This window comes from Culex pipiens, chromosome 3 (assembly GCF_016801865.2).
Source record: "Culex pipiens pallens isolate TS chromosome 3, TS_CPP_V2, whole genome shotgun sequence".
NCBI classification, from domain to species: domain Eukaryota; kingdom Metazoa; phylum Arthropoda; class Insecta; order Diptera; family Culicidae; genus Culex; species Culex pipiens.
In genome coordinates, this window is record NC_068939.1 from 156,414,617 (window position 1) to 156,426,594 (window position 11,978).

Sequence of the window (11,978 nt, forward strand, 5' to 3'; positions counted from 1 at the left end):
TCTCCCCTAAAAAAATAAAAACATCATTTACTAAAACGGTTTTTTTGAAAAGTGGTCTAAACGTCAAAATTCCCCAGACAATTTTACATAAAATTCTTCATATTGACCATTGTCCTATGTCCGATTTTAAAAATAAAAATGTTGAAAAATTTGTTTTTTGGTGGTTTTTGGTAATTTCTATATGTCAGACTTGATTTTTCAGTCTCGTAAATATTTTTACTGGAAAGCTCGTCCAATTTCCCATAAGTTTGTCTTTGACAACATCAACTTAAAATTTAACTTTAAGACTTAAAAATTGAAAAATCTCATAAAAGTGGCTTGAAATTTTCTTTCAAAGTATTTTTTTCAGAAAGCTCGTCCAATTTCCTACAAGTTTGCCTTTGACCACTTTTTTATACGAAGCAACGGCTTCGAGATACAGTAATTTTTAAATTATAAAATTCAAAAATATTTGAAAAACTTACTCCCTTATCAAAAAATCACCAAAAATCAGGATCAACTCGGATCGTTTTGCACCATATAAACTTCAACAGGTACTTTTTTTTATTGTCACCCTAGTGACAGTTTATATTTCGGAATGCGCTCTTTTGAACAACCTTTTCTTGATAGAGTGAAAAATTAAGATTCTGTCTAAAATTCATTCGGACTAAATGAAATAAATAAAACCTAATTTTCATTGTTCTTTATTTAATACAATAATGTTGTTGAAACATGCTCAAATTCAATACTTATCCCGCTCATCGCACTCCTCACTGCTCAACTCGCGCTCGTACGCCTTCTGCAGCGAACTGGCCGGGTACAGATCACCCGTATCATTCTCGTAATACGGCGGAGGCGGAGCGGACGGGTTCTCCCGCTCCAACCCAGCGGCCAACTTGTCGATTCCGGTGGACCGGGCAAATTCTATCGCTTCTTCCGTTTTCAATCCGGCCGATCCGATCACCACCGGAATCACCAGTTCGATTTTTTTCGTTGAAAGTTTTGGTCTCACCAGAATGTCCAATTCGTAGCCGATTTTGATGATTTTGCTGTTTCTATCCTCCGTTGGAGTGATGGGACCCAGGGAAAAATGTTTCTCAAATGTCTCGTTGGCGAGTCTGGCGACCGGCAGGGTCTTCTGGATTTCCAGCGTTTCGTACTTGATCATCTTGCTTTCGGCGTACAGCTGCGTCTCTTCAACGACCTGAACCTGGCTCATGAATGTGATCACCTTTTGAAACTTGACGACGATTTCCGAAACATCTTCCTTGCTCAGATTGTTTACTGCAAGGACAACCTTGATTGTATCTCCTGGTACGTAACCCGATCTGGGGATTGTTGCCGTAACCATCAGTGGAGCCGATCGACAAATCCAGCAGTAGAATCTTAGCTGGTCCTCGACTTTGATCGGTCTTGCTAGCGCGGCATTGCCTTCATCAAACTCAACCTTAGCCAGTACGGTGAACGGCATTTGGAAGTTCTGATCGTGCTTCCATGGTCGCTCCAGGGTTACCTTCACAACGTACCGTACGTGGCCGTACTTTCCTTCCATAGAGGTTGGAACATTTTGTGGGATGTTCAGCTGGAACGTGTAATTGCTTGTTCCGATTGGTAGGTCAATTGGATTTCCCGTTTCAGATCCCACAAGGTATGACTTTTGCGCAATGAAATCTTCACGTCCTTTAAACTGAGCTTTGGTTTTCTTGTTGTTTGGACCGTGCGGTACCTTGCTGGTCCAGAACGTTTCAGCAAATCCCGTGATGAGTAGACATACCCCTGTGAAAAAAAAACCAAAGGGAAGGAAAAATCCAAACGACGATTCAATTCAGCAAAGAATACCTCGCACTTTCTTCAGCTGGGTCAACGTCAAGGTAACTGAACCAGACACCGCGTCACCAGCCTTGAAGATACCGTTCGGATTGTTGTCGAACAGGATATCGCAGTTCACTCGTTTGGAGGACTTTTCTTTAGGCATGATTGTTCCGCCCACTTGTTCGACCTATTCCGACGTTGAAAAATGACTAAACTGCCCTTGCGCTAAATATTTCTATCGAAATTTACCAAAACACAGGGCAGAAATACTTATCGGGAAAGTGGTCCCAGGATTAGACAAAGCTACCTGATATCAATTCGATATCAAATGAACACTGATACTGTTCAACGTGCTAGTTTGATGATTCACCTATAGGGGGAAGAACCAAAAAACCTCCAAATGAACTTCAATACGTTAAAATCATTCATTTGTGCTGGGTTTGAATAACATCACTGATAGTTCATTACACCTTTATCAACAAAAAAAAAACGCGCAGCAAGATTTGATAATGCAGCTTTATCGAAACGATAACAGTGAACAAAATTAGCGCCGAAGGAATCCCACTCGAATGGAACGTGCAGTATTTGGTTAGATTTGGTCTGGAAGAGAGGCAGACGGACAACAGCAGGATGCCCGGAAAGGACAAAAAGAACGATTCCAAGCATATCAAGTGTGACATTCAGTTCGATGGAAATCCAACTGGAGTGTACAAACCGGGCGAAACGGTTTCCGGAAAGGTGGAGCTTACGCTTGAGAAGAATAAGAAATTTAGGGGTGAGTTTTTTCTAGATTAGCTCTGGAAGTTCATTCAAAAATATCTACGAGGGAAAAATATGGTATTAGTAGCAAAAATGTTAGATTTTTAAAGTAAGTGTGGATTCGGTACAGCATCCCATAAGTTCTTATCAGAGAATCATCAATCAAATTATGTGACTCAGGTGTATCAAACCTAGTCAATAATGTTTAATAATGGTATGACTCAGTGCTTAGATATGCTAAAATAAACTTTTACAACTTCTCTCCCAAAGGTATCTGTCTCTGCATAAATGGATTCGCCGCAACCTACTGGAGCGTCAAGCTGAAAAACGAGCTGGAAAAGAAGCGCAAGACCCACTTCAAGGGCCGCGAAGACTACTTCAGCACAATAAACTATCTAGTGGGTTCGGACGTGGGAAATCCGCTGGAAGTGGTCGCCGGCACATACCACTACCCATTTTCCTGCGTTATCCCAGCGAACGCACCCACTTCTATGGAGGGCAGATACGGGCACATCCGGTACCTGGTAAAGCTTTCCCTGGAGCGTCCCTGGAAGCACGACATCGTGTACGAACGTGAAATGACCGTGAGGGGTATCTACGACCTGATCCCCCACTTTGACACTTTGTCAATGCCTAGTCAAGCGGAAGCAATGACTTCGTTCTACTTTGGCTTCACTGAACCGCTGGTAGTGTCCGCAAGTATCTCCAAGTCGGGATTCGCTCCAGGAGATATAATCGAGCTGACAGTGCACGTCAACAACCAGAGCAGCGTTGACGTGAGGACGATCGTCATGAAGCTACAACGGGTAGATACCTTTATAAGTCAGATACCCCGTGTTGATCAGTACATCGAACGCACCGTTTTGGAGGAGAGAACAACAAGCAAAATATCCAAACGGAGTGACATTAGTTTCGAGGAGAACATCCTAGTAGGTGCCGGTATTCCAAGTGATGTCGAGCGCTGCCGGATCATCCAGATTAAATACGAGGTTGAAATTATTGTCCATCCGATACGTTCCCGGAAGCGACTAGTGCTAAATCTTCCAATTGTGCTCGGTACGACCAGCATAGCGAATATGGATGCCCACGTGGAAAGGGTGGTGGACAAGCAACGGGAAGCCCTGGAAGGGTTTTCGCCTACCCAACCATCGGCTCCGCAGTCCGAGGATGGACCCCGGTCGGTAGAGGAGCGTAGAATGATTTTTGCCGCACGCACTTTAAATTCCATGTCATGCGAGGAATCACTCGACCTGGAAAATGAGAAGAACTGTGGGGCGGCACCGTACTAGTTGTGTCTTCCACCTTAATGGTACTAATCGAATACTGAAATTGTATTATTATAGCTCCAAAAATAAATACAATAAAAGTGTTAATCTTAGAAAATAATAAAGTTTTTTATAAGTGAATGTACCCTCTAAAGACCAAAACACTATTTTTATTTTTTTATTTTCCCGGTCATTTTGGCTATCATGGGTATCTTGTTTCATTTTTATGTTTTTTTATCTGCATTTAGGCCGTTGCAAATATTTTTTGAAGTTTATGTCCCTCGGCTCTGACCAAAGTGTGTGTGGTGGGGGGCAAAAAATATAAAAATATAAAAATTTAAATTACAAGCCTAGGTTTCAACATTTGGATGAAAAAAGTGTTTTAAAATACATTTTAATGTTGTCAACCGAACGGGGTCACTTTTTAGTTCGACACCCCTTTTACACAGAGTTCACTGAGAACTACTGCATACTTAGTTAGGCATAAAATAACGAAAATTTTTGTAAACACACAAACCAAACTTGAGAACAAAAAAATACATAAAGCAAGTCAAAATTCCGCCTAAATTAAGAAGAATATTTAAAAAAAAGAAAAAAGTTGCTTGTACAACAAACATTGTTCAGAGTGACCTTCTGAACAAAATTCATTTTTATTTATTTATATTGGATAGTGGGGAGCAGGCCTGCAAAATGTTTCCAACCCAGCGTACACATGAAGCAAACCAAAATGTCAGTTCACTGCTAGCATCTGACTGTAAGCCTACTGTGTCCGTTCAACCACTGCCGCCTGACTCGTGCCGGTCGGCTGCTGGAGAATGAGAGACGTGAAAAAATGAGCTACACTCACTCAATTCGTGTCGTATGACTGACTCGTTAAATCCTCTCTAAACACTATTTTGACTATTTTTAAACAGTTGAATGGTTCTAGACTGTGCAAAACACTTAAAACAAGCAAAACTTATATTCTACAAGGCTTCCATGCGCCAGTGCCAACGCACCACCGCGGGTTAGGTTTTCTAGCTTCGGTACGAGCCTGAACCCATTGTGTGTTGGTATTTAGGTTCATCGTACCAGCGCACCACGTCAATCTCGGCCTCGTCGCCTCGGTTGTGAGTCTGGCACTCACCCGAGGCATGAACCCAGCGTGCCGTGGTACGCGCCGTGGTATTGAAAACCGGGGGTTAGTTTTTTTTTTTTTTTATTTTTTTTTTTTTTTTTTTTTTTTTTTTTTTTTTTTTTTTTTTTTTTTCTTTTTTTTTTTTTTTTTTTTTTTTTTTTTTTTTTTTTTTTTTTTTTTAACCGCAGCGTACCACGGCACGTACCTCGGCTCGTGCCGAGTGAAGCACCTTGGTTCATACGCTGGGTTCATGCCTCGGGTGAGTGCCAGACACACAACCGAGGCGACGAGCCGAGATTGTCGTGGTGCGCTGGTATGTTGAACCAAAATATCCTCGGCTCGAGAGAGTCGGGTACGGGTGTAAACCGAACAAAGCAGGCGCAAAGCAAAACCGAGGTATGTACAAGTGAACCGCGTGTACCGCACGGTACAGGGAAGCTTGGTTTTCTATCCAGAGTTATGACAATTTCCGTAAAAAAGTCGAAGTTAAAAATGTTCGCGTGTAGTGGATCCTTAACCCTAAAAATTAAACTTTAGTTACATAAGTATTACTTTGCTCAAGAAACTCAATGGTCACCATCAAATTATTTTTATTTGGGGTACAAAACGACCCCCTATTGAAAACAATGAATTTTTTTTATACAGAAAAGAAAATAATTTTTATACAGAAAATACCTTTTGCCGTTTTAATTTTTTTCACTTTTTAAATTTTTTGCTTGTTTTTCAATTTTTTTTATAGAATTATCATTGAAATTGTAAAAAAAAAATCGTACGGGCATAGTCTGGGACACTACAAAAACTACTGCATACTTATTTATGTATAAAATATAGCAAATGTTTGTAAACACACAGCCAAACTTGACAACAGAAAAATAGCTTTTTTAAAAACATTGGCAAAAACACATAAAACAAGTCAAAATTGCGCCTAAACAAAGAAAATATAAAAAAAGAAATAAGATGTTTGTTTGATAGTGTTATTTTCTACGCAAAAACGTTAATCACTTCGATGCATTTGTATGATCAATATGAAATTGTTTAGAACTTGCATCCGAAAATTATCATTCGAAAAAATCTTTGTATTTAATTTATAATTTTCTGAAAAAAACAAAAAAAAATAATAAAAAAAACTGTAAACTCACCTATCTGGAAAAGTCACCCGTTTCGCAACCCTATTAAAATCAAGTCATTGTACCCAATGGTGCTGGAACAAAACATTCGCCCTACTAGTGTGCCGACTAGACGCAACCTTTAAAATTCGATTTCTTATCAAAAGCTTTTGTTGTGTTTGTCTAAAATATTGGCGCATATCACAGACATTTGGACATTTTAACTTTTGCCAATGTTATGTTTATTGGTCATCTGAGAACCGATTTCATCAATGAAATCAAGAAAAAAATTGAGACATGTCATTTAAACGGTCAAAAATGTTAAAAAGTGCCAAAAATATTGGGCAGGCCTGTTTTAGAGTGTATAAATGTTGCAATTAAGATTTAAAAAAATGTTTCGAAAAAGTTTCAAGGTCACCCGATCACCATGCATGAACAACGAAACAAAAAAGAAACGCAAAAAAGAACTTTTTCATTTTTTTTTAAATCTCGATACTTCTTTATTGTTACAAGCAAACCTATTATAAATCTAAATTTTATTTTAATTCGCCAAGTCAGTAATAAGTTACGAGAAAATACGAGTAGAACAACTCAATGTTCCTCTTGGCGTTAGAGGTTATGTGGTTATGAGTGCTTAGACAAAAAAAAAATTCAATTCGCGTCCCATTGTCTGGGGAGATATCGACAACTGAAGTACCAAAAGCTTCCTCAAACCAAGGTAATCAGTTGAGTATCTCAATTCATCAGGAGCGGTGCACTGTCCAGCGATGGCTTCTAACTGTTTCAGCTACATCCCCTCAGTGGAGGAATATTTCGCCGGTAAGCTCTTAAACTCTGCAATAACTTGAACAACCTTATTAGTTCAAACCTTTCACATGATTCAGCCTACTCAACTGCGCTCATAGTGCTACTCGCAGTTTTGGCGGTATTTCTTGTCTTGGTGACGGTACTCTACGTGCAAATAGTGAAACACCTTGTTCGGCGGTACGAGCCGCGCTGCCAAAAGGCGCTTATCTTCTCCAATGGAATCTACCTGGTATGTGTCATCGAACTGACGAAGGAGGTCGTAAAATGATATTACAATTAATTAATATCGGCCCAAACCTTTGCCCAGGTGATAGTGGTGCTATGCATTGTGGCGGTGGCGTCGGAAAAAATGGAACTCGTATCGGTGATACTGTTCTCCTGGAGCGTGCTGGCGTTGTACATGTGAGCAACTTTGGAACGCTTTCTTTACCTAACACAGAGTAATGAAGGACTTGATTTACAGGTATATCGTTATGGTAGCAGGTGGACATGATAATGTGGGCAACTATTACGAATCTAACAACTCTAGTCTTGGTCAAGGAGGAAGAATCAGACGCATACTCTTTAGATTGTTGTAAGTATATCAGTTTCTTTCTAGCCAATTAATTTCATTCACACGATCTTTTTTTAGCGGAAAGTACAAAAGGGTACGAATCTACATAATACAGTTTCCCATTGTTACAACGATATTGAACATCATACAAATCGTGTATTATTTTACAGATGTTGTGAGTACTCACTAGCTTTGTTACTTAGATAGTATTGCTGATTCTATTTTTAATTCCAGGACCGCTACTATCGCACAGTTTACGCCTTCCTACCGTTTTCACTCACCTCCATCCTTTTATATTTAATATCATTCACTTTACTTGTCAACTTTCTTGGACCATCCTTTCCGGATCAACAGATCAAGGTATCTCGTTCATAACGCTCGCAAACGCATCTAAAAATACTCACATCACTTTTCCATTAAATGCCTCACAGAAAAAGTTTCAATTTCTGCGACTAGCTGTCCTGGTGATAAAAATCCAAACAACGATCCTGGAAGCCATTTTCCGCCAGCTGCACTTTGAGTGTGACACCTTCGCCGGAGAAGCCTGGTCTCTGTACAATCGTAAGTTGCACGGACCTACCCTCATTGAAGGATTATGTTGCCGTAATGCGTCACCATCATCCACTTTATTTGCAGTCATCAAACAGCCCCTGATAGTGGTGCAAATCTCACTACTTGCGTTGGCCACTTGGAACATCTACCGGAAGGAGGCGAAGGATAGTGATGGCGTCTAAGGCTTCATGAGCGATTTTACTGCAAGGACTCTCTGATGACTCACTAGTGTATAACTTTAAAATAGGATTTAATAGACAATTTTTATTCCCTGATCACGAATCCGAGGTCCATTTTTTTATATTCCGTGACGGAATTTTCGTTACACGACTGTAAATTTTTTGGAGACATTTTACTTTAAGGAAAATTTAAAGTACACCCACAAGAAAAAAAATTATAGAAATCTGTCATAGTGGATTTTTTACAAAAAAATGATCATACCTCGATCTGCAGTTCTCACCAATACTTATTTCTTCTGATCCGTCCTCATACTCCTATATCGCAAAAATGCCTGAGGACAGTTTTCAAGCAAATTCTGATATACTTCCATGCAGATTTGTACCAAAATGACTTTTCGAAGCTGCTATAACCCAGAAGGGCCAGTTTTTCATTTAGAACGAAAACCTTTTATTTTTAAGTTTCGTGTTTGTAACTTTGCAGGGTCATTTTTTTAGAACAGGCCTGGCCGCCCAACCTTTTTGGCTCAATTAACACATTTGTTACCTCTAAATTGCCCCTTTTTTGATTTCGTAGTAAAATCGGTACTCAGATGACCAATAAACGTTACTTTGGCTAAAGTTTGTAAAAATATTTTTGCAAGTCGTTTTTAACTCAATTTTGTGTCAAAAATCCATCCGACCCACGAGCCGGACCAATTTTTCACTTAAAACTTAAATGAAAACGACATGCAGAAATATTTTTACAAACTTTTGGCAATGTTATGTTTATTGGTCATCTGAGAACCAATTTCATCAATGAAATCAAAAAAACTGAAACACGTCATTTAAGGGGTTACATACATGTAGAAAATCACAAAATTTCATATTACAGAAAATTCATTAAATTTACTAAAAAGATGATTTTCATTCACTCAGGAAAGTTTCACGAACATATTTCATGACTGAACTGAGTAAGAGACGATTTCACAATTTTGCCATGCGCAAAGCGAACTTTCAAACTTTGTGAACGGTTTTCTCTAAACACCGAGTTGATTTACGGGTGACACGATATCTCGAGATGGGATGGACCAAATTGGCTGAAATTTGGGGTGAAGACTCTCAAGACGTATCCCGTGTGCATGACGAAGCCCGATTTTGAAATTTTGCTTTTTGAAAAAATACAAAAATCAAAAACTTACGTTTTTTATATGAAAAACATAAAAACATTTTTATCTTTTTTTTAAATTATTTTTTTGAAAATCGGCCTTCGTCATGCACACAGGACCGGTTTTACGAGTCTTCACCAAAATTTTGAGCTGATTTGGTCAAAGCAGTGTTGAGATCAGTGCTGAAAATGTCAGGGGTCATGACTCGAAAATCGGCGACGCTGACACGAATTTTTGAGATCCATTCACTGAACCGCAAAACCGTGACATAAACAAACCCGACGCAGTCGTGAGTGCCCTAGCTCATTGAGCAGCTGCAATGCGAGGCAGTAGTCGACCAACGCTCATTCGACGTTGCACGCACACACATAAAGAAACAAGTTTTTACACAAAAAGTTCGTTTTTATGCGTGGAAATGTAATTTTGAATATAAGTTATGGTTGTTTTAAGTGTTTTGCACAGTCTAAAACCATTCAACTGTTTGAAAATAGTCAGAATAGTGTTTAAAGAGGATTTTACGAGTCAGTCATATGACACGAATTGAGTGAGTGTAGCTCATTTTTTCACGTCTCTCATTCTCCAGCAGCCGACCGGCACAAGTCAGGCGGCAGTGGTTGAATAGACACAGTAGGCAGTCACATGCTAGCAGTGAACAGACATTTTGGTTTGCTCCATGTGTACGCTGGGTTGGAAACTTTGTGCAGGCCTGGTTGAGATATCATGGCACCCGTTTTTTGAAGCTGCTAACTTAAGATAGCTATATCTCGGCAATGGTACATCCAAATGTCTTCATATTTATTTTGTTAATAGATGAAATGCCCTGCAATAAGATTATAAAAAAGTTTAAGTGTGTGCTCATACCAACCTCGGACATTTTTGACGATTTACATGTATGTAACCCCTTAAACAGTCAAGAATGTAAAATAAAAAGTGCCAAAAAGGTTGGGCAGGCCTTTTTTAGAGTATATTAATGTTCTAAAAAGTTGTAATAATAGTAATTGTAAGTTCTATAAAGCAGACTATTACGAATTTAAAAAAAAAATTTAAAAGTTTGTCGTTGTCGATCATGGCCGACGGCCGTTGAAGGTCACCCGCTACATGCATGAACAATAGGGTGCCCAGAATATGGGACTTTTCCTCAAAACCTCGCTCCACAAGCTGAATATTGTTTTTTGGGCTATTTTAGGACTCTGGGTCAAATATGAGCAAAATCGGTCAACATTTACTCACTGATACTCGAAGGTTAGGTTTGTATGGGAAACATCGAAAAAATGTATGGAAAACTCATTTTTCTTACAGTTTGGTCTGCACGGTGCGCTACTTCCATCCAAATATTCCCAAACGTGAGATTCTTATTGAAAATTTAATGCTCTACAACTTTGTAGAACACACCAAAGCCGTAAAACTCGCTCCTGAAAAGTTATTAACGATTTAAAAAAGTCATTTTTGCATGATTTTTTTTTTTCACCAGCTTTAGGCTCGGGTATCAATGGGTTAATCTCAACCAATTTCGCTCAAAATTTGCACAGATGCTTAAAATAACCCAAAAAACAATTTTTTTCTTGTGGAGCAGGGGGTCATCTTTTCTGGGCAAATGAACAACGAAACAAAAAAGATAACTTTTTCATTTTTTTTTTTGTAATGTCGCGATACCTCTTGATTGTTACCTTGATTGTATAGCTGGGTTATTATTCGAAAACTACATTAATTTTTAAAACTATTTTTGTTTATTTTGCGACGAAAAATAGATTTTTTTGGAGTTCTGATCCTTCCGATCCTTTGACGCCTAATTTCCACATCATGGCCATTTTAGGCTGCAAATTATTGAAAACACGTATTTTTTCGAATGTTCAAAAATTGAAAATCCAAGGGGGGTCGGGGCAACGATTTCGTGTGAGTTGACAGAGTACGACGCAGGTCTAATATTAACTGTTTATAAGATAACAATATTGGAAATTTTCTGAACTTTTCGGGAAAAAAAAAACTTTCAGAAATGGTCGGTAACTCATGGGCACTATTTTAAAAATCGGAAAACTGCAAATTTTAAGTTGAAACCAAACTATACGTAGCCATGTCTCGAAAGTGGTGCACATTATCAAAATTTATTTAAAGTACTTTTCGATTTTAAATTCTATTTTAAATACTGTTGTCAAAAAAAAATATGAGTAGTATTTCAATTTTTCCAAATAAATCAATATTTTTCAGCAAATCATAGTTCGGCGGCAAATTTATTTACGGTACTTCTCTATGGCTCAAAAGTTGCGGGTTTTTGTCCCCAAAAACAAATCAAAAACAATTTAAGGAATAAAAAACGTATTTTTGGGAAATTGATTTTTTTTCTATAAAAAAGAAGTTAATTTGAAAATCGTCAATTTTCTTTTCCTTGTATCTATTTTTTCAGAATGGTCCTCATCAAAAGGACCGATCAATAAATTCCCACAAAAGATACAGATTTTCAAATATTTACGTACAATTTTTCTATAAACAGCCGAAATTATATGGAGCCTTGTATGGGTGAACCAATGACAGAAAATCGCTTCTTCAGGCTCACAAATAGTTTCTCGGGTGAGTTTTCAAAAAGCCGTAAGAGCCACCGTGACCTCCGACACTAACATTCGTTTTTCTCCATATTGTAACAAAATTTCGTTTATTTTTAGTTTGAGGCACTTGAAAGACGTTTAGATGAACAATCTTAAGCATTTTT

The 11,978-nt window shown here is 38.5% G+C and overlaps 3 protein-coding genes across 3 annotated transcripts; 2 read left to right on the forward strand and 1 right to left on the reverse strand.

Annotated features, from left to right (window-relative positions):
• Nucleotides 1-667: 667 nt before the first annotated feature.
• On the reverse strand, nucleotides 668-2,035 carry LOC120414567 (arrestin domain-containing protein 3-like). The gene is made up of 2 exons (XM_039575791.2): nucleotides 1,819-2,035; nucleotides 668-1,755 (listed from the first exon to the last, which is right to left on the reverse strand). The coding sequence occupies exons 1-2, from the start codon at nucleotides 1,952-1,954 to the stop codon at nucleotides 722-724; spliced, it is 1,170 nt and encodes a 389-aa protein (XP_039431725.1). The 5' UTR covers nucleotides 1,955-2,035; the 3' UTR covers nucleotides 668-721.
• A 238-nt stretch (nucleotides 2,036-2,273) lies between these two features.
• On the forward strand, nucleotides 2,274-3,945 carry LOC120414569 (arrestin domain-containing protein 17-like). The gene is made up of 2 exons (XM_039575807.2): nucleotides 2,274-2,566; nucleotides 2,821-3,945. Exons 1-2 carry the CDS (start codon nucleotides 2,422-2,424, stop codon nucleotides 3,837-3,839), a joined length of 1,164 nt encoding a protein of 387 aa, XP_039431741.1. The 5' UTR covers nucleotides 2,274-2,421; the 3' UTR covers nucleotides 3,840-3,945.
• Nucleotides 3,946-6,777: 2,832 nt separating this feature from the next.
• Nucleotides 6,778-8,232, forward strand: LOC120414591 (uncharacterized). The gene is made up of 8 exons (XM_039575832.1): nucleotides 6,778-6,857; nucleotides 6,923-7,074; nucleotides 7,153-7,247; nucleotides 7,309-7,419; nucleotides 7,477-7,573; nucleotides 7,633-7,758; nucleotides 7,830-7,959; nucleotides 8,035-8,232. Exons 1-8 carry the CDS (start codon nucleotides 6,806-6,808, stop codon nucleotides 8,130-8,132), a joined length of 861 nt encoding a protein of 286 aa, XP_039431766.1. The 5' UTR covers nucleotides 6,778-6,805; the 3' UTR covers nucleotides 8,133-8,232.
• Nucleotides 8,233-11,978: the final 3,746 nt, after the last annotated feature.

Coding starts and splice junctions, on each gene's coding strand:
- LOC120414567 (XM_039575791.2), bottom strand. CDS start 1,954: ATGCCTAAAGAAAAGTCCTCCAAACGAGTGAACTGCGATATCCTGTTC. Junction 1,756..1,818: donor CCAGCTGAAGAAAGTGCGAG/GTATTCTTTGCT, acceptor TTTTTTTCACAG/GGGTATGTCTACTCATCACG.
- LOC120414569 (XM_039575807.2), top strand. CDS start 2,422: ATGCCCGGAAAGGACAAAAAGAACGATTCCAAGCATATCAAGTGTGAC. Junction 2,567..2,820: donor GAAGAATAAGAAATTTAGGG/GTGAGTTTTTTC, acceptor TCTCTCCCAAAG/GTATCTGTCTCTGCATAAAT.
- LOC120414591 (XM_039575832.1), top strand. CDS start 6,806: ATGGCTTCTAACTGTTTCAGCTACATCCCCTCAGTGGAGGAATATTTC. Junction 7,420..7,476: donor CGCATACTCTTTAGATTGTT/GTAAGTATATCA, acceptor ATCTTTTTTTAG/CGGAAAGTACAAAAGGGTAC. Junction 7,574..7,632: donor TGTATTATTTTACAGATGTT/GTGAGTACTCAC, acceptor TTTTAATTCCAG/GACCGCTACTATCGCACAGT.